This window comes from Trachemys scripta, chromosome 16, assembly GCF_013100865.1.
Source record: "Trachemys scripta elegans isolate TJP31775 chromosome 16, CAS_Tse_1.0, whole genome shotgun sequence".
NCBI lineage: Eukaryota > Metazoa > Chordata > Testudines > Emydidae > Trachemys > Trachemys scripta.
This window is the reverse complement of record NC_048313.1, coordinates 6982987-7003938: the sequence shown is the minus strand read 5'-3', so window position 1 is coordinate 7003938 and position 20952 is coordinate 6982987. Positions and strand designations below refer to the sequence as shown.

At 50.8% G+C, this 20952-nt stretch overlaps 1 protein-coding gene across 1 annotated transcript in view; it reads right to left on the bottom strand.

Moving 5' to 3' along the window:
- WNK3 (WNK lysine deficient protein kinase 3) overlaps positions 1-20880 on the bottom strand; it is a 69364-nt gene extending 48484 nt beyond the window's left edge. Inside the window, exons 1-2 of the mRNA XM_034792907.1 lie at positions 20501-20880; positions 7500-8086 (exon numbers count right to left, since the gene is read on the bottom strand). Of these exons, the coding sequence (XP_034648798.1) occupies positions 7500-8000 (501 nt within the window). The 5' untranslated portion in view covers positions 8001-8086; positions 20501-20880. The remainder of the gene's footprint in view (positions 1-7499; positions 8087-20500) is intronic.
- Positions 20881-20952: the final 72 nt, after the last annotated feature.

Here is a 20952-nt window from a genome sequence, read left to right as displayed (position 1 = left end):
CTTCTGCAAGTGCAACAACTGCAGACTTGTTAATCCAGGCCTGGCCAGGGGCTACAACCCACTGAGCCAACCTCCCTCTGGTCTACTTTTTGCCTTCGCCACAGACTTCCCGTGCAACCTTGGTCAAGTCACTTTTGCCCCTCCATGACTCAGTTCCCCACCCACCCGCCCCATAGAACGGAGACAAGGATTCTCTATCTCAGCTGCCCATAGTGAGATCCGAAGTCCACCGACTGGAAGGTGCTCAGAGGAGAAAGCTAACGGTGCGAACGCGTTATTAGATCGGCTCTGGGCCTGGTTCTGCCGTTGTCTCACGGGACGATCACCCACCACAGACAGATGGGGCCGCCCGGCCAAGCTATTTCTACACACGCGCGCGAAGGCAGCCAGCCGGGGAGTTTGCGGCCGTGGCGGGGTGGTGGGCTTCAGGCCGAGGGTTGTTAATTTTGGTCGGATGCAGTCCTGGAGATTTCATCACATGACATAATCTTTAATTCCTGGAGACTCCAGGCCAATCCTGGAGGGCTGGCAACCTTATTCACGCCATAAAGTGAGCTGCAGAGGGGCACGGGCAGGATTCCCCTGTCCAGCATGACAGTCAGGCATGGGGTCCTGTTCCATAATATTCTGCTCGCAAACCCGCCAGCTCAGGGCCCCCCGTTAGCTCCCCCATCATGCTGGCACGGGGGGAAGCGTATTGATTGGCGGCCGGATCAATGACTGCGGGAACGGATCAGGTGGCCACAGTAGGCTTCCGTGTATACAACTAGCCCTGCTGCGACCTGACACCCCCCTGCCCCGGAGCTCTCCAGATTTGCAGAGTCCAAGACCAAAGTGCCCTGAACTCATCCCCGGCTGAACGAGCGGAAAATTCTGACCAGGCTCGGCAGCTCAAACTCCCTGGGCAGAAGATTAAACTAATTATTACGTCTGTGGTAACTATTCTGCCTCCCACTGAGGGGAAAATAAACCCACAACCAGCAACACACTGGCTTTTGAATCAGAACCGTTCAGATGCTCAGTGTTCCCTGGAAACAAAGAGGATTTTCACTGGCAAAGGTCTGACTTGCTCTAAAATAGCACATTTCCCTCCCCACCGGCTTTCCCCATCGATCTTTGTTCGGTTCACCCCATAGCATTGTTACAGGAACGCTACCCCCAGAGAAGGAGGTAGAGATGACAAATTCTTTGGGGGATTATGTCTATTGGACAGGCCAGCCATGGAGAACCTCGCCAGCTCCTGCAGGGGAAAAAATCCATAAGCAATAAGGCTGCAGCTGGGAGCTGTGCTGAAAAGATGCTAACAGATCTAGGTTACAGAGACGTTATTCTACATTATGATGTTATAGTTACGCATAATACGGTAGTGCTGAATGACCTCGACTGAGATCAGGGCCCCGTCGTGCCGGGCGCTGCCCAGACACACGGCGAGAGACAGGCCCTGCCCCAGCTGGGATCAGGCCCTGTCATGCCAGGCGTTGCCCAGACACACAGCAAGAGACAGGCCCTGCCCCAGCTGGGATCAGGGCCCCGTCGTGCCGGGCGCTGCCCAGACACATGGCGAGAGACAGGCTCTGCCCCAGCTGGGATCAGGGCCCCGTCGTGCCAGGCACTGCCCAGACACACGGCGAGAGACAGGCTCTGCCCCAGCTGAGATCAGGGCCCCGTCGTGCCCGGCGCTGCCCAGACACACGGTGAGAGACAGGTCCTGCCCCAGCTGAGATCAGGGCCCGTGGGACCAGGCACTTCCCAGAGACACAGCGAGAGACAGGCCTTGCCCCAGCTGGGATCAGGCCCCGTCGTGCCGGGCGCTGCCCAGACACACAGCGAGAGACAGGTCCTGCCCCAGCTGGGATCAGGCCCCGTCATGCCGGGCGCTGCCCAGACACACAGCGAGAGACAAGCCCTGCCCCAGCTGAGATCAGGGGCCCCTGTGTCAGGCGCTGCCCAGAGACACAGCGAGAGACAGGCCCTGCCCCAGCTGAGATCAGGGGCCCCTGTGCCAGGCGCTGCCCAGAGACACAGCGAGAGACAGGCCCTGCCCCAGCTGAGATCAGGGCCCCGTGGGACCAGGCACTGCCCAGACACAGAAGTGCACAGAAGAGCTTACCATGGTAAGGTAAGATCAAAGCTCCTGTGGTTATGAAAGGCAGCAGCCCAATGCCTCCGAGGGGCTGCAATCTGGGCTAAGAGTCATTACAATCCCCACCCTGATGGACCACATATGTCCTGGTCAAATCCCAACCCCTAGTCTGCAGTCCCAAAATTCTCCCTTGCGGTTTCACTGGATACAGCATCTTCTTCCACTTCCTGTCCTAAACTGAGGCACTGCCTAGACACGCCCAGTCATGAAGGAGTGGCCTGGGTCATCCTGATAGTCCTACTGTTTAAGGCCATTAGATCATTTATTCTCCCCACGCAGCACAGGCCGGTGGATTTCACCCAGCTCCCCCATTACTGAGTCTAATAACTTGTGTTTGACTCCGGCCTCTTCCAGAAAGCAACCCAGCTGGGCTCGAAGGCATTAAGAGATGGAGAATCCAAACACTTCCCTCAGGAGTTCGTTCCAATGGTTAAGCACCCGCACCGGGAAACATTGGTGCCTGATTTCCAATTGTCTGGCTTTAGCTTCCAGCGGCGGCTGCTTCTGCTAGATTACAGAGTTTGGGATTTCCTTGTGCAAAACATATCCCCTAGCGTCCCCACAGACTGCACGGTTTGCTTAGTGAAGAGCCCCGAGCCGCACACAGAGCCACTGGAATGGGGGAAACGGGGGCCTTGGTATGGGAGATGAGGGACCTGGGGGACGACAACACACAGAGCCCTTGGCATAGGGGGACATCGGGGGGGCAGGGGGTCTCCGCACTAGAGCGGGATGGGAGGCTGGCATCCAAAGCAGTTTGTGGGGGGAATGGAGGGTGTGTACAGTGAGCTCGGTGAAGAGTGCGACCCCACGGTATTATTTATTAGGTGTATTACGGTAGCACCTAGGAACCCCAGTGGTGGCCCAAAAGCCCATGGTGCTAGGTGCTGTACATCATTATTGCTATTTATTAGGTGTATTACGGAAGCACCTACCACAGACCAAGACCCCGCTGCGCGAGGCGCTGTACAAAGACAGAACAAAAAAGTGGTCCCTGCCCCACAGAGCCTCCCATTCAAATAAAAAGAAAACAGGGGGAGACAGACACAGAGACAGACAGACACAAACAAGGATCCCATCCTGGGCAGGGCTGAGCCTGGCCAGGTGATCGCTGGAAGAGCCGACAGCAGAAGTACCAGAAAACTCGCCACGGGGGCTGCAGCCACACACGCCTCAGGCATCTGCCGGCCCCAAGTGTCCACAAACCCCCGAGGCAAAAATTCACAAGATTGGCTTAAACCTCAGGCAAAACAGAAACGCAGGGCTGGAAGGGACCTCAGAGGTCAGCCAGGCCAGGCCCCGGGGCTGAGGCAGACCCAAGTAAACCCAAATGGACTGAAGGTGAAAAATCCATTGCTATCTACATACTGCACAGACCACAGTGAGAGATTATGCCATACGTTATCAAAGAAACTGAGGAACCACCTGATCAGCATCCTATACAGCAAACAGAAAAACATCAAGAAAGAGCTCTCCAACCTGGAGACTCTCATAAATAACCAACCCTCCACACAAACGGACTTTACTAAAATAAGACAGGAGATCTACATTAAACACTTCACCTCTCTACAAAGGAAAAAGGACCGTAAGCTGTCTAAAATCCTACCTGCCACATGGGGCCACAACAGGGGTACCCCTAACTCACCCAGCAATATCGTCAATTTATCCAGCTACACACTCAACCCAGCAGAAGAGTCTGTCCTATCTCGGGGACTCTCCTTTTGCCCCAGCACCCCCACGAACATGATACAGTTCTGTGGTGATCTGGAAGCCTACTTTCGCCGCCTCCGACTCAAAGAATACTTTCATGATAACACTGAACAGCGCACTGATACACAGATACCCTCCCACCAACAACACAGGAAGAAGAACTCCACATGGACTCCTCCTGAGGGTCGAAATGACAGTCTGGACCTATACATAGAATGCTTCCGCCGACGTGCACAGGCAGAAATAGTGGAAAAACAACATCGCTTGCCTCATAACCTAAGTCGTGCAGAACGCAATGCCATCCACAGCCTCAGAAACCACCCTGACGTTATCATCAAAGAGGCTGATAAAGGAGGTGCTGTTGTCATCATGAACAGGTCTGACTACCAGAAGGAGGCTGCCAGACAACTCTCCAATACCCAATTCTACAGGCCGCTTTCCTCAGATCCCACTGAGGAATACACTAAGAAACTACACCATCTACTCAGGACACTCCCTACACTAACACAGGAACAAATCAACATACCCTTAGAGCCCCGACCGGGGTTATTCTATCTACTACCTAAGATCCACAAACCTGGAAATCCTGGACGCCCCATCATCTCGGGCATTGGCACTCTCACTGAAGGACTGTCTGGATATGTGGACTCCCTACTCAGACCCTACGCCACCAGCACTCCCAGCTATCTCCGTGACACCACAGATTTCCTGAGGAAACTACAATGCATTGGTGACCTCCCAGAAAACACCATCCTAGCCACCATGGATGTAGAGGCTCTCTACACTAACATCCCACACACAGATGGAATACAAGCTGTCAGGAACAGTATCCCTGATGATGACACAGCACAACTTATTGCTGAGCTCTGTGACTTTATCCTCACGCACAATTATTTCAAATTTGGTGACAATATATACCTCCAGACCAGTGGCACCGCTATGGGCACCCGCATGGCCCCACAATATGCCAACATTTTTATGGCTGACCTGGAACAACGCTTCCTCAGCTCCCGTCCACTCATGCCCCTTCTCTACTTACGCTATATTGATGACATCTTCATCATCTGGACCCATGGGAAGGAGGCCCTGGAAGAATTCCACCATGCTTTCAACAGCTTCCACCCCACCATCAACCTCAGCCTGGACCAATCTACACGGGAGGTCCATTTCCTGGACACCACCGTACAAATAAGCGATGGCCACATTAACACCACCCTATACCGAAAACCCACCGACCGCTACGCCTACCTTCATGCCTCCAGCTTCCACCCCGGTCACACCACACGATCCATCGTCTACAGCCAAGCACTGAGGTACAATCGCATCTGCTCCAACCCCTCAGACAGAGACCAACACCTACAAGATCTTCACCAAGCATTCTCAAAACTACGATACCCACACAAGGAAATAAAGAAACAAATCAATAGAGCCAGACGTGTACCCAGAAGCCTCCTGCTACAAGACAGGCCCAGAAGAGAAACCAACAGAACTCCACTGGCCATCACCTACAGTCCTCAGCTTAAACCTCTCCAACGCATCATCAGTGATCTACAACCCATCCTGGACAATGATCCCTCACTTTCACAGACCTTGGGAGGCAGGCCACTCCTCGCCCACAGACAACCCGCCAAAATTAAGCATATTCTCACCAGCAACCACGCACCGCACCATAACAACTCTAACTCAGGAACCAACCCATGCAACAAACCTCGATGCCAACTCTGCCCACATATCTACACCAGCAACACCATCACTGGACCTAACCAGATCAGCTACAACATCACCGGCTCATTCACCTGCACGTCCACTAATGTTATATATGCCATCATATGCCAGCAATGCCCCTCTGCTATGTACATTGGCCAAACTGGACAGTCACTACGCAAGAGGATAAATGGACGCAAGTCAGATATCAGGAATGGCAATATACAAAAACCTGTAGGAGAACACTTCAACCTCCCTGGCCACACAATAGCAGATGTAAAGGTTGCCATCTTACAGCAAAAAAACTTCAGGACCAGACTCCAAAGAGAAACTGCTGAGCTCCAGTTCATTTGCAAATTTGACACCATTAGATCAGGATTAAACAAAGACTGTGAATGGCTATCCAACTACAGAAACAGTTTCTCCTCCCTTGGTGTTCACACCTCAACTGCTAGCAGAGCACCTCACCCTCCCTGATTGAACTTACCTCGTTATCTCCACACTGATATATACCTGCCTCTAGAGATTTCCATTACTTGCATCTGAAGAAGTGAGGTTCTTACCCACGAAAGCTTATGCTCCCAATACTTCTGTTAGTCTCAAAGGTGCCACAGGACCCTCTGTTGCTTTTTACAGATTCAGACTAACACGGCTACCCCTCTGATCCAAGTAAACCCGTATCATCCCTCATGGGGTTTGTCCAACCTAAAACAATGACAAGGATCTCACCAGATGTCAAGTGTCAGGGACAGAAGGGGTTATTGGCCTTCTGACGTCTGAGCCTTTCATGGGTCATGATTCTGCTTTTCCTGGCTAGAAACTTACCTCTTTAAACAAAAAACAAAAAAAAAGAAAGCTGAGACTCACGTCACATGAATCCAGGTGCTGGGGCTTTAAGGACTAGAAATGTACCATAGACCAGCAGGCAGATACATTAGCTGAGGTTAAAACCCATTTCACAGTCCTCAGGGCTGGCTTCGCTGTCACAAGATAAAGTCATTCCAACACTTTCAGCAAGCTGGTGGGGGCACAAGACATAGCTTCTCTGCCCCCACTTCCCTCGGGGCTTGCCTCAGCACAGGGGGGTGGAGTGATTCTGCAGCCATCCCCACAACAGACGAGAGTCTGGCAGTCGACTGATGTTCCAGATTTAAAAAGCGAGCATGAGCAGAGTCTTTTAATAATCATAATACAAGGGGAAAAAAAGTCACGGGCTCTTACAGACGCCAAAGCCAGAAGGGACCACGGTCATCGAGTCTGACGCCATCTGTAGGACTCCCCCCAAATACAATTACCCAGCACGTTTGACCTGCAGCGCTCAAAGCATTTCACAATCTCGACTCGTCACGACACCAGTGCGAGGCAGGGCAGCCCTAGACAGATGGGCAAAGTGAAGCCCGGATAGGCTACATGATGTGACCACGCAAGGAAGTTCATGGTGAACCAGAGAATCAAACCCGGGTCTCCCCAGTCTTAGAGGAGGAGGATTATATTCCTAGCCTATGCGTATAAGAAGATTCAAGGAGTGTCGCTTTGTCTGTGTGTCACTCTGAAGCCTAGAATGTCTGTGGAGTCAGGGTGAAGCGACGCAAACAGCTACAAGCAGGTTCAATCACCCCTGAGATTCACAGGCCAGACAACTTCCCCACCATAATTCCTAGGGCAGATCTGTGTTTAAAAACCCACAGCCTGTTACCCATGCCAGGAATAGATCAGCGTTATCAGAGGTAACTCAGCCAAGCGTCCCCATTACTCCACAGCTAATTTGCAAGCAATGATTTTCATTGGTGACTACACAGATGGCAGATTACTTGTCCCAGCTGCCACAGGTTTTACAGCCCAGGCTTTCACCTGGTTTTTACATAATCCCAGGACTCCAGGAGCTGGAGATTTAAGAGAAAACACACCAATTACTGCACAGAATGAGATCTGCTGTACTAACCTGCAGTTCACACCAGGCTACCTCGACCCACGTCTCTGTGTCGAGCCCTTTGAAGACGGTTTTAAAGGCCCCTCGACCCAACTCGATATCGAATTTCAGGAAGCGGCCGCTGGGCGAGGTCGCCACTGCTTTCATCTCCGCCTCCTCTTCGATCTCCTTCTTGGTCTTCTCCTTGGAGGCCTCCGAAATCGCCTTGGAACCCAGCTCATTCCGGGCCTCCTGCCCCAGCATGCTGGCAGAGAGCTGGTCCACTCGGCGACTGCCCGCGGCCAGCTGCTCCCGCTCATCCCTGGGAGATGGCTCAGCGGTTCTGTCCTCCTCCATGATCTCCACGCTCTTGCGGAAGAACCGCTTCCGTTCCGTGGTGCCCCCGGAGGCCGGGGCGCCGGCGGGTTCCATGATCAAAGCGGCTTCGATGGTTGGGATCCTGCCCTCCAGAGAAACTCCATCAGGTTTTTCCGGATCCTCCGTGCTGGCCGGCTCGCCGGAATCTGTAGCCATTGGTACGTTTCACCTGTGTCCTCCCTCCTCACACCCGGCAGGACGTTACTAGGACTTACTTCCTCTCAGAGCATCCCCATAGCAACCTGAAAGGAGATGGGGGGTGGGGGGGGGCAAGAATAGGATTGTTTCAGAAGGTAAATCACGAAGCAGCCACCAGAAGTGCAAAATCTCTGGGGGCTTTTCTCCCCCAGCCCCCAGCCAGCGAAGGAACGAACCGGGGAGTCGCTCGGCAATACTAACCCGGCTCCCTGCCCGAGATGAAGGCCATCACTGTGCTGTATGCAGCGTTCCCCACCCGCACCCCGACGGAAACCACAGCCCCCTCATGGTACAGGGTCACCGAACCGATACCAAGGTCTTTTGTTCCATTGGGCACCATACAGGGCCTTGTGGCACCGGACAAGCCCTGACAGACCTGGGGGCCCCTCTGCGCCAGATGCTGGACAAATCCATAGCAAGAGATGGCCCAGGCCCAGAAGAACAAACAAAAGGTGGGAGGGGAAACTGAGGCACAAAGGCGGAAAGTGGTATGCCCTGCGCATCAGCCGTGGAGCCAGAAAGAGAAACTTCCAGTCCCTCATAACTCAGTAAATGTCTCTTCCCTCTGGATTTGCTAAAATGCGCTGGCTCAGACATGCCGGCCTCTTAGCTTGGAAGTTCTCGTGGCCGAGGGGCTGTATTTATTTTCTGTCTTGAGCACATTATGGGTCTTTAATTAATCATTTCTAACCAAGCCCCGTGAAACCTGGGTTTCCAGCCAAGAGGACAGCACAACCACTGCAATACGCAAGGGTCTGGATGCGGTTTTGGACGTTTGAATTTTTAAAGAGCTCCCACGCACACGTAAATTTCGCTGCTCAATGAAAGTGCATTTAATCACTGAGAACGCCGGAGCAAGGAAATGTGAAATGGAGAGATGAATTAATGGACTCCACTCTGATCTCTACGGATACCGCTGCAGTGTCAAGGGAGTGAACACTGCGTTACGCCAACGCCCCGACGGGAACACCAGGCTCACTTCTAGGGGCTGCCTTTTGAAAGGATCCCAGAGCTGGGGATAGAACCCATGAGTCTCGGTTCCCAGCCCCACCCTGCTCAAACGTGCTCTAACCACTAGACACCACCCCTTTCCCAGAGCTGGGGATACAACCCAAGAGTCCTGCTCCCACCCCCCTGCCCTAACCACTAGACCCTACTCCCCTTCCAGAGCCAAGGATAAAACCGAGAAGTCCTGGCTCCCAGCTCCCCCGCTCTAACCACCAGCCACCACTCCTCTCCCAGAGCCAGGGAGAGAACCCAGGAGTCCTGGCTCCCAGCCCCCTGCTCTAATCACTAGACCCCACTCCCCTCCCAGAGCCGGGGAGAGAACCTAGGAGTCCTGGCTCACACACACACACACCCCCGCTCTAACCACTAGACCCCACTCCCCTCCCAGCACCAAGGATAAAACCCAGGAGTCCTGGCTCCCAGCCCCCTGCTCTAACCACTAGACCCCACTCCCCTCCCAGCACCAAGGATAAAACCCAGGAGTCCTGGCTCCCAGCCCCCTGCTCTAACCACTAGACCCCACTCCCCTCCCAGCACCAAGGATAAAACCCAGGAGTCCTGGCTCCGAGGTAACAGAAATAATTTCCCTGGTTTGTGTTACACAGGAGATCATCAGACTAAGGCTCTAATGGTTCCTCAAGGTCTTAAAATCTGTGAATCTACTTAGCTGCCACGTGCCCCGGAAGCCACCCCTTGCACTCTGGAGCCAAGTGCTCCAATGGGGGGGGTGTTTTGCAGCTACGATTCACTTCTGAAATTTCCCAGGCCAGGGCCCACGCTGCCACCTTATCAGCGCGGATCCCGGCAACTTAGGAAAGGGGGTCAGTGTCAGCGCAGGAGGCACTACACCCCAACCGCTGAGCACGGCACGGGCACCGACAGCAGCCCCCTGCCACCGAGAAGCCAGGCACGGAGACCCCTGCTGCACCAATTCCGCTATGTACACAGGGTGAAATTAAGAAAGAGGAAGCGTTGGACTGACGATCAGGGAAATTGGCTCGCAGCAAGATCTGCTCTGACTGTGGAAAGTGCTCTCATGGGACACTTACGACGACTCAGATTGCCAAGTTTCATTCTGTGTTCATATAGCCTCTCGCCGAACAGGGCCCGACAGGGGTTACTGCAATCCTTACTCATATGACCGTACCACAAAAGTCAGCTGAATACCCCCTCCAGAATTCGCTACTACTCCTTATAACGACGCTGAATAGTCTCGATAGCCACATAAGTGTCCGGTCTCTTTTCTGAACCTCAGCACTTTCCTGTGGCAAGGAGTTCCACAGTCATGTGCTGCGTGGAAGAAGTCTTTTTGCCACCTTTCATGTCTCTTCTGGTGTTAGGACACACAGGGAGAGCAGAAGCTCTATGCCTACCTTCCATATCCCAGTCATAATTTCATCTCCTTTTATCATGCCCCTTCTTATTTGTAGACGAGGAGGCCAGAAGGAAAAACTGACACCGTCTAGTCTGATCTCCTGTACAACACAGGTCCCGGAACTTCCCCAGACTAATTCGTGCTTGAACTACAGTCGATCTTTCCAAAAAACACCCCATCTTGAATTTAATATTGCCACCATGACCCCTGGGAAGTTGTCCCAGTGGTTAATTACCCTCCCTGGTAAAAATTCCTGTAGTAATAGCCAGCCCCCAGCCCAAAGCGCTTACAACCTTGTCACCGACTCCCAGGTCGGGCCTACTCTTGGCCCCGTGAGGTCCGTGGGGGTGCCCCTTTCAGTGAGACAGCCCTTCTCGGGGGTCCACTTTCCCACTTCGTCACAACCCTAAACTGGAGAACCAGTCTGAATTCAATCAGGCGGAATTACTGTAAAGACAAGTGCAAAGTACTACCAAGTAAATCCACCACGGTCAGGCCGCAGTACTGCAGAAAAGGGCCCGGGGGTTTTACTGGGTCGTAAATTGAACATGTGTTAACAGTGTGATGCAAACAAGGGAAACGTCATCCTGGGATGTACGACCAGGAGAGTCGCACGGACGCCGCGGGGAGTAATTGTCCCGCTCGACTCAGGCCTCAGCTGGAGTCCGGTGCCCAGTTTACGGCACTGCACCTTCAGAGAGATGTGAACGAATTGGAGTCCAGAGGCAAGCGACAAAAACAATCAGCGGCTTAGAAAACACGAGGCTAGGTAGCGAGCACTGGGCCTGCTGGGCCCAGAGAGGTGAAGCGGGGAGGAGGGACACAATAAGGATCTTCAAAGATGGAGAATGAGAAGGGGACAGTGATCAGGAGTATCCCCGTTTCCACGGCATCGTTAGCAGGCGGGAAGACGAACTAAGGGACCGAACTAGGGCTTTTTGTCATCTTCTATTTCTTTACAATATGCAACTGCCCCCACCCTCCCCTGCCTCAGGCCTCTTCTCTGCTGGGAACATGCATCATGTTCGAAATCAGGGGAACTTCGGGGAGCCCAGGACCAGCTGGCCTCTATTTAAACATGGCTGTCCCTGAGAAATCCTGGGAGTGCAGGCCTGGCAGGGACCTCGAGGTCACCTGGTCCAGTCCCCTGCACTGAGGTAGGACTACGTGTTATCGAGCCCATCCGCGACAGGGGTTTGTCCAACCTGCACTTAACAACCTCCAGTGATGGAGACTCCACCACCTCCGTAGGGAATTTGTTCCCGTGCTTAGCTACCCTGGCAGTCAGGAAGTTTTTCTTAGTGTCCAACCTAAATCTCCCCTGCTGCTATTTAAACCCATTGCTTCTTGTCCTGTCCTCAGCGGATAAGGAGAACAATTTATCACCCTCCTCTTTAAAACCACCTTTTCTGACTTAAAAACTGTCAACATGTCCCCCCTCAGTCTTCTCTTCTCCAGATTAAACACCCCCCCCCCCCCCGCTTTTTTTTTTATCTTACCAGTCGGAAGTCATGTTTTCTAGACCTTTCATCATTTGTGCTGCTCTCCTCTGGACTGTCCCCAGCGTGTCCACATCTTTCCCAAAGCGGGGTGCTCACAACTGGCCACAGTTCTGCAGCTGAGGTCTCATCAGTGCTGAGTAGAGCAGAAGAATTATGTCGCGGGTCTTGCTTACAACACTCTTGCTAAAACAACCCAGGATGATGTTCGCTTTTTTTTTTTTTTTGGCAACAGTATTATATTGTTGACTTATATTTAGCTTGTGGTCCACTATCACCCCCAGATCCTTTTCCACGGTACTCCTTCCTAGGCAGTCATTACCCATTTTGTGTGTGTGACTGATTGTTCCTTCCGAAGTGGAGCGCTTTGCATTTCTCCTTATTGAATTTCATCCTATTTACTGCCGACCATTTCTCCAGTTTGTCAAGATCATTTTGAATTCTAATCCTGTCCTCCAAAGCGCTTGCCACCCCTCCCAGCTTGGTATCGTCTGCAAACTCTATCAGTGTACTCTACTCCGTTATCCAAATCACACATGAAGATATTGAACAGAACCGGACCCAGGACAGATTCCCTTGCCCACATTAAAGACAAAAGCACTGGTACCTCACGGGGGGGGGGGGGGGGTTCTACTTCAATGGAATTGCCCACACGCCAACAGACTGAAAACGAGGAAATACGTCCAACGGGGAACTACAGCACCATGCAATGAAACAGAAGAGCACAATTTCCACGACAGGCCTTGACTTCAAAGGGCCACCCCATTCCATCGGTGGCAACGACAAAAAAAATCCAGCCCGGTGCTTTTCAACTTAGATGTATTTTATTATTCACACTGAAGTAGTTCAGCTGAGATCAGGGTCTCATTTGGCCAGGAACTGGACCAACACACAAGAAGATTATAAACTCTTCAGAGCCAGAGCAGGGCACATTTGTACAGCTTCTCACACAACGGGGACCCTGGCCTGGCTGGCCTTGTCCCGCTACTGCAATATAATTGTTCACCGAGTCATAGATTATAAAGCCAGACATGACCACTGGGATCCTCTCCTCGGACCACCGGTAGCCCAGAATTCACGCCTGGTTGAACCAGAGCTGATCTTTGAGAAAAAAAACCACCCCATCTTCATTCAAAAATGGCCAGTGATGGAGAACCCAGCACAGCCTTTGATAAGGTGTTCCAGGCAGGAATTCCCCGCCCTGTGAAAAAGGTGAACCTTAAACTACGTCACAAGCTCATCTTTCCTCTCTTAGCTCAATCCTCATACACAGAGCAGTGACCAAAAATAAATATACCCGGGATATCACCTCCCTGAGGGAGGAAAAGATATACCACAACACAGAGAGACAAGGAGCCAGAAAGCACACCAGCCAACTTCATCTGGCTAGAAAGATCCAAGCTCTGCTAATGATGTGGGAGGGTGGGGAGGAGGGGGAAGACAACAACAACAACAACACAGGACTCATAGGTTTTAAGACCACAACACACTGCTACGATCATCTACTCCGCCCTCACGTATAACTAAACTTGACAGAATTCCTTTTTTATTAAAATTATTATTTTGACGGATATCATGGGTGTTCATTTTAAGCATTGTTTTCCTATTTTCATCTATTTAAATTTGCAAAGTTGTGCAAATTTATGCATTTTAAGCATTTTTTCCCTATATTTATCGATTTAAATTTTCACAGTTGCTGGAAATTAATGGGGGAGGGGCCAGACAATAATTATTTAATGACAGTAGATGTTGAAATTCAAAAAGTCAACACTTGATAGCCATTAGAATGCAAGCTGTGAACAACACCCGTCAAAATACATCAAGTAAATATGCGTAAATCAAAGTTCTCAAGCAGCATTTGTCTTACTTTGCCTATCGGTACGTTTCGATGACTAGCTTCCTGGGTGTGCGTGTGGCCAGAGAAATCGATGTCTAAAAACACTTACTGATAAAAATCTAAGCCTTCCAAGACTACATATAGCGTAGGCCATAGCAACTCATCCAGATTAGAGTGGGGTTCTCGTGCTCTGAGAAAAGCAGTGTGATCTATTGGGTAGGGGACAGGATCGGAGACAGCTACACGCAACAGGCCAGTGACAGAACCCAGGAGTACAGTACGGTGCTGTAGCCACTTTGCGCTGTAGTCAAACGAGATATAGACTCCCATCTGGGACAAAGATTGTAGGCCGTACTGGAGGGATGGGGGACTCTCCCCTGGGAAGCTGTGACTCTGAAAAAGACTTGGGGGTCATGGTGGAGAATCAGCAGAACATGAGCTCCCAAAAAGGCAAATACGATCCCGGGATGTATAAACCGGGGAATCTCGAGTAGCAACAGGGAGGTTCTATGACCTCTGGATTTGGCCCTGGTGCGAATCCTGTGTCCAGTTCTGGTGTCCGTGATTCAAGAAGGATGTTAGCAAATTGGGGAGGGTTCAGAGAAGAGCCATGAAGATGATTCAAGAGGGAGACTCCAGGGACTGAATCTATTTAGTTTAACCAAGAGAAGGTTAAAGGTAGACCCGACTGCAGTCTAAGTACCTCCACAGGGAACAAATATTTAATAACGGGCTCTTCAATCTAGCACTCAAAGGTCTAACACAGTCCAATGGCTGGAAGTTGAAGCTAGACAAAGTCAGACTGGAGAGAAGATGTGCATTTTTAACAGCGAGGGGACTTCACCATTGGAACAGATTACCAAGGCTAACCGGAGAAGATATACTCAAGTAGAACACTGCATTCTCAAAACACACACACACAAAAGGCACAGCACCTCACAAAACCACCCTGCAGACAGGAACATCTGAAATATACTGAATGGAAAACCAAAGCAAATGAAAGCCATTCTATCAAATGCTAGGCACAGGAACAAAAGGGGGGGGGGGGGGGAGAGAGAGAACACCACAAAAATGCTCTAAACATTTGCAGGGAAGAAATTCTAATTATTCCGCACAGCGCTTCAAAATGCAACACGTTGTTATTATCAACCACCATGGCAAACGGAACAGACGACAGGGAAAATGTGTTATCTGCCAAGGCCAACAATAAAAGATGGGGTTGAAAAAAGAACTAGCTACGTTCAGGGAGGGCAGGTCCATCAATGGCTATTAGCTCTGCGTATCCCGAGCCTCTGAGCCGGAAGCTGGGAATGGGCGACAGGGGATGGATCACTCAATGATTGTTCTGCTCATTCCCTCTGAAGCACCTGGCACTGGCCATTGTCAGAAGACAGGATGCTGGGCTAGATGGACCATTGGTCTGACCCAGTCTGGCCGTTCTTATGGTGCTGAAATGATACACAAACAGATGTCGGCACACACCACATGCTCAACTGCTTGGCCTTCAAGCCAAACCAAGCTGTACGGAACTCTCTCTCAGTGACAAGTCACCCAGTTCAAAGACAAACAATCGCCATTTGGATTTTACCAAGTTGGTCCTCATCTTGCTTGGTCACTATTATTTCTAAACATCCAGGAATCACGAGCCTGCATTACACACAAGAGAACAACACCAGTCCCTTCAAAATCCATCCTATCCTACAGTGATGAGTAAGTCCTCACAGTCAATCTACCACATACCACCATCAGTTAGACCCAAAGGACAAACTCGAGATAAGATGACTGACTGGATTTCTTTTTAAGCCATGCTCTAGTTCAAAAGGAATTCTTGTGGGGAAGGTCTATGGCCTGCGTTATACAGGTGAGACGAGGTGATCTTGGAACCGAGGAGTCTACAAATTTACAAAGAGGTCACCACTCAGAAGCAAAACAGTGATGAATCCAAGAATTCACATGGCAAATGAAATGCCAACTGCTACGACTTCGTGTTTAAAGGGCTAGCCCCAGGTCCTTGAGTCCTTCCCATGGCTGAACAATCAAAAGCCATGGACTGCATCAGCACAACAGGGTTTTGACTACAAGCTGTCATTTCTGGCAAAGTCAAAAGGTTCTTACAGACTAAGCCATTTTCTTTCACTTTAAACAAACATTTTAGCCTGGATAAAGGCAGAGAGACATCAGTGCGCATTTGTTTTAACAGTGCTCCTCAAAATGAGGTGCTTTTTGTAAGTCAGAAATACATCATGTGGGCATGTTTCTCAAATAGGAACAGCAACATTCACCAGTACTTGGGGGGACATTTCTCCATGTAGGGAAAGTGGGGTCAAGATGTACTTTTTGTACATGGGTTGGGAATTGAAGCTAGACAAATTCTGACTGGGAACAAGCCGCTAATTTTGAACAATTAGCGGAATTAACCATTAGACCAATTTAACAAGGGGCATAGTGGAGTCTTCATCACTGACAATTTTTAAATCAAGATGGGACGCTTTTCTCAAAGCTCTGCTCTTGTTCAGCCAGAAATTCATTCAAGGGAGTTCTCTGACCTGGGTTAGACAGGAGGTCACACCTGCGTAAGGACACCTTACACTGGTCTCCCTCGTTCCATTTCTTGTATGCTGATATAACCACATCCACCACTTTAACCCTCCCAGTATACTTAGGTATAGTTAAAGCAGGGTAACTTGAACGTGTGAACAGGACCTTATACATTCAGGAAGTTGTATTCAGTCCCAGTTTGGGGGGGGGGGGGGGGGGGGGAAACACAGAGAGATTAAGTGATTTGGCCAAAATAACAGAGCTCATCAGTGGCAGAAAGAGAACCCAGGCGTCCTGGCTCCCAATGCTACTGACCTAAACACCGTACCATTACTATTATGAATTTGTATAGGGACACTGCCTGGGGGCCCTAAGCATGGATCGAGATCCCATCTTGCTGAGCACTGTACAAACACATAATGAAAAGATTTAAATAACACTACCCCCCACCTCCAAGTTAGGGACAGAACCCAGGAGTCCTGACTCCCAGCCTCTACCTTGCCGCTCTAACCACTAGATCCCACTCCCTTCACAGAGCCAGGGATAGAACCCAGGAGGCCAGGTCCCCAGCTCTAATTGACTAGATACCCACCGCAGAGTTAGGGATGGAACTCAGGTGTCACGGCTCCCACACCCCCACCTCAAACCCACTGGACCCACTCCCCTCCCAGAGCCAGGAGTAGAATCCAGGGGTCCCGACTCCCCACAACACTACTAAATCCCACCCAAATTCTGAACCTTCCCTTCTTTAACGACAAGATTGTATCAATTTTCTGCAAAGGTTTTTTTCCCTTCTTTAGAAAACATGCCATGACCCAAATGAAACCCCCCCCAAAATATAAAAAAGTTCACAAAGGACTTGGTCAAATCCTTCCTCTTAATTCCCCTTTACGTCCCCGTGAGTATGATTCCCACTAACGCTACCATCACATTGGAAACCTCACCTTGCCAGCCCTTTCCAAGGGAACTTACCCGACGTTCCTCCCCCAGTCAACCCTGCCTGCTGGGAGATACAGGGGCTGTTTTCTGGACAGTCAAAAGCACGCGCACAGAAAAACAAAAAAGGCTGACTAGCAATTTCCCCTCCTCCTTTTCGAGATGTCTGAGCTTGTGATTAACAGAGCACTGACACAGCCAGCTACATGCAATGCAAATAACTTCTGCTTTCACTTTTCGAGCAACCTATCGCTCACCATCGCTTGGTAGAGCAGAGGTCCAGAAGAGCCCATTGATCCTCTAGTGAGTCTGACTTCCTGTATAGCACAAGCCATGTCCCCTGTCCTGTACCCGATCCCCAGGGGAACCTACCGCTAATGACGGAAATACAGGGGAAGAGGACGGTTGCTCCAGGCACCAGAGCGCTGGGCTGGCGCGTTGAAGCCACAGCCTTCCCACCTAACTCGAGGCGAGCGGTAATGACAGAGCCGCCTACAGTTTTTGTACTGGTGTAACTATTAGACACAACGGTCCCAGGTCCCTGCCTGGGGCTGTGAGCTGCTACCGTAAGGCACCTAGTATAAAACATACAACGCTCAGTACAATGGGGTCCTGGTCGATCCCTGGGGTGCTGAGCTGCTACCGTAATACATCTAATATATAAAATACAGCGCCCAGCACAATAGAGTCCTGGTCCAGGACTTGGGCTCTCAGGCCCTACCATAATACACCTAATATATAGCTTACGGTATCTAGCACAATGGGGTCTTGGGCCAGGACTGGAGCGCTGAGCTACTACCGTAATACACCTAATATATAATGTACAGCACCCAGCACAAAGGGGTCCTGGTCCAGGACTGGGGCTCTCGGTTGCTACCGTAATACACCTAATATATAGCACACACTACCCATCACTGGGACCCTGATGTGCTACCATAATACACCTAATATATCATGTACAGAGACCAACAAAATGGAGTCCTCATCCAGGACTTGGGCTCTCAGGCTCTACCGTAATACACCTAACATATAATGTACAGCGCCCAGCGCAACGGGATCCTGGTCCAGGGCTGAGACGCTGAGCTGATACCGTAATACCTCCAATATATAATGGACAAAACCTAACATCATAGGGTCCTGGTGCAGGATGGGGGTTCTGAGCTGATACCGTAATACACCTAATAACAACATACAGCAACCAGCACAATGGAGGACAGGGGCCCTCAGGTACTACCATAATACACCTAATGAATAATGACAGGCTTGTCTACACACAACAGTTGTACCTGTTTAACTATAGTTCAAGCAGTACTACTCCTGCCCCTATGGTGGATGTGGCTATATCAGTACAAACGGATGGGAAGGGACCAGTATAAGGCATCTCTACACCAGTAGAACAGCTTCCCTGTACTGGTATAACACTTACGCAATTGTCACACACACACACACACACACACACACAGCATCCACTCAATATTAATTTATTTCTTGCACTAACACAGTTGTATTCCTGGTTTCAAATTCTTTCCATCTTGGTCATCTGATATGTGGCTGTCACCCCTACTGGCGAAGCCACTTTACCCAGACTCCCCGCAGCACTGCACAAACCACAATACCTTCCCGGCTTCCCGCTGCGTCTTTCCAAGGCCGGCGGCTACCAAGCAACCGAAATTCCAAGCCGTGGGAGATTTCGTCTTCACTAACGTGACCCAGATACCGACATCTGTGGAGTCCTGACCTCACCACTGGCAACAAGAAATAAAACGGGGGACCACAAGGATGGCCTCAATCAGCTGTTTTTTACAGGACAGGATTTGCACAACTTAAGGGACCCAAAAAAAAAAAAAAAAAAGAACAACCCAAAAGCAAACACGTAAGACAAATATCACTGCGAGAATAAAGAACGCCTGGCACTTTAAATCTTTTATGCAGAAGCAAGAAATAGACAAATCAATTTCTTTTCTGCGGTACGACACAGCTTAATTGTAAAGCAAGCCTCGTTCTTACAAAACCCTGTCCCCTAAAAATCTAGCAGGGATCCCCTACACAAACCCTGGCATGGGAGCATGGTATACATTACAAGAGGAAGGCACAGTTACAAAGAACGGTTCCAAGCAGCCATTCATAAACCGGTATTTCGTTTCACAGATCAGCTGAGCAGGGAATTGCAATCCACTTCCTTCACCCCCAAAATAAATCTACGTGAACGACAAACCCGAGCGAAAGGAAATTGTTTTTAAACAAGAAAACCCCACCTCCCCAGATCAGATGAATCCGGGTTGCTATAAAAACATTTAGAAATTCCAAGGAGGTGGAGGAAGAAAGCTACCAAGCCCCCCACGAAAGGTCTCACAAAAAGCTGCAGAATGAGGCGCAATAGGGTACAGCCAGCGAAAGACAGAAACCACATTACAAAAAACGAGGGGGGGGGGAGTTAACTCTCCAGCCAGTGACTCCGTGGCAACGTTTAGAGGCAGGGGTTAGAAAATTGAAGCAAAAAGTCTTTCCCTCCCTCCCCACCACCGTAAGGGTAACACCAGATTTCCACAGGCATCTCCCGGCAAATAACGCACCTACACACACCATCAATAAATACACCTGTTTCCCCAACACACGCTAAATAAGTATCCTTCACCAATAGCGCGCACACACTCACACACTAATGAATCATCCTGCAAACACATCTCACCACCCACCCCAGCTCACAAATGGAGACCCATAAAGCCGCCACCCCCCACCCCAAATCCCTGGCTGTATCCGTTTGGCCCCCATTTCTAACCACGTTCAGCAGAAAGAGAAGCATTGCAGACAGCATGGAGTCCCATGCACAATGCACCCCCCAGACTACACACACCCACCCCTCCTCCCCTTTCCCTCACGAACCCCCCCTCCCTCCTACCAAGATTGCAGGACTTCAATTACATCCTTAAGGGGGTGGACTGCTCCATCCCTCCATCTCTGTGCCCAGGCTCCCCCCAACAAGGCAGCCAAAGGAGGGGCAGTGCATCTGGGGAGAAGACCCCCCCCCACCCACCCACACAGACACACTCTTCCTCCCAAGGAAGAACTTCCGGGGGACAGCAAAACCAGTCTGCCGAGCAGGTGAAGAAGCAATTCTTTCTCCTCCACCCTCTGTCTGGGCTGTGCGACTGGCAGCAGAGCCTTTGCCACAGAGGAAGGAGTTTGTAGGTGGGGTGGACCATCTGCCCCAGCCCAGGGGGAGAAGGATGGAGATGGGGAGGGGGGGGAGATAAAGGCAGATTACCCGGATGTCTCCTCCCTCGGGGAGAATTGGGCTGTGATACCTCAGCAGTGTCAAACCTCTGCAAAGTTAAGAGAGAATCTGTCAATAGCTACTTTCCCCGGGTGCATTTAACTCAGCCCGCTAATGCTTTATGGGCATGGCGAGATGCCAAAGTGTGAGAGGCGCACACACGCGCACACAACAGGATTCCCAGACCCTTGGTAGCCACGCACACAACACCCCATCGGCTCCCACTCACACACACAACCTGATTCAGTGCACAGCTCCGCACATGCTTGACACCGGTACTGAGGGGAGCGTCTAAGAGCCAGGGTTGTGCAAGGGACTGTGCACACACGTAACAAAAAGATGTACAGTGTGCATTCCCTCCCAGATGTGGGGAAAAGAAGCCAGGAGTCCTGCTCCCAGCCCCCACCCCCCGTTCTAACCCACCAGACCTCACTCCCCTCCCA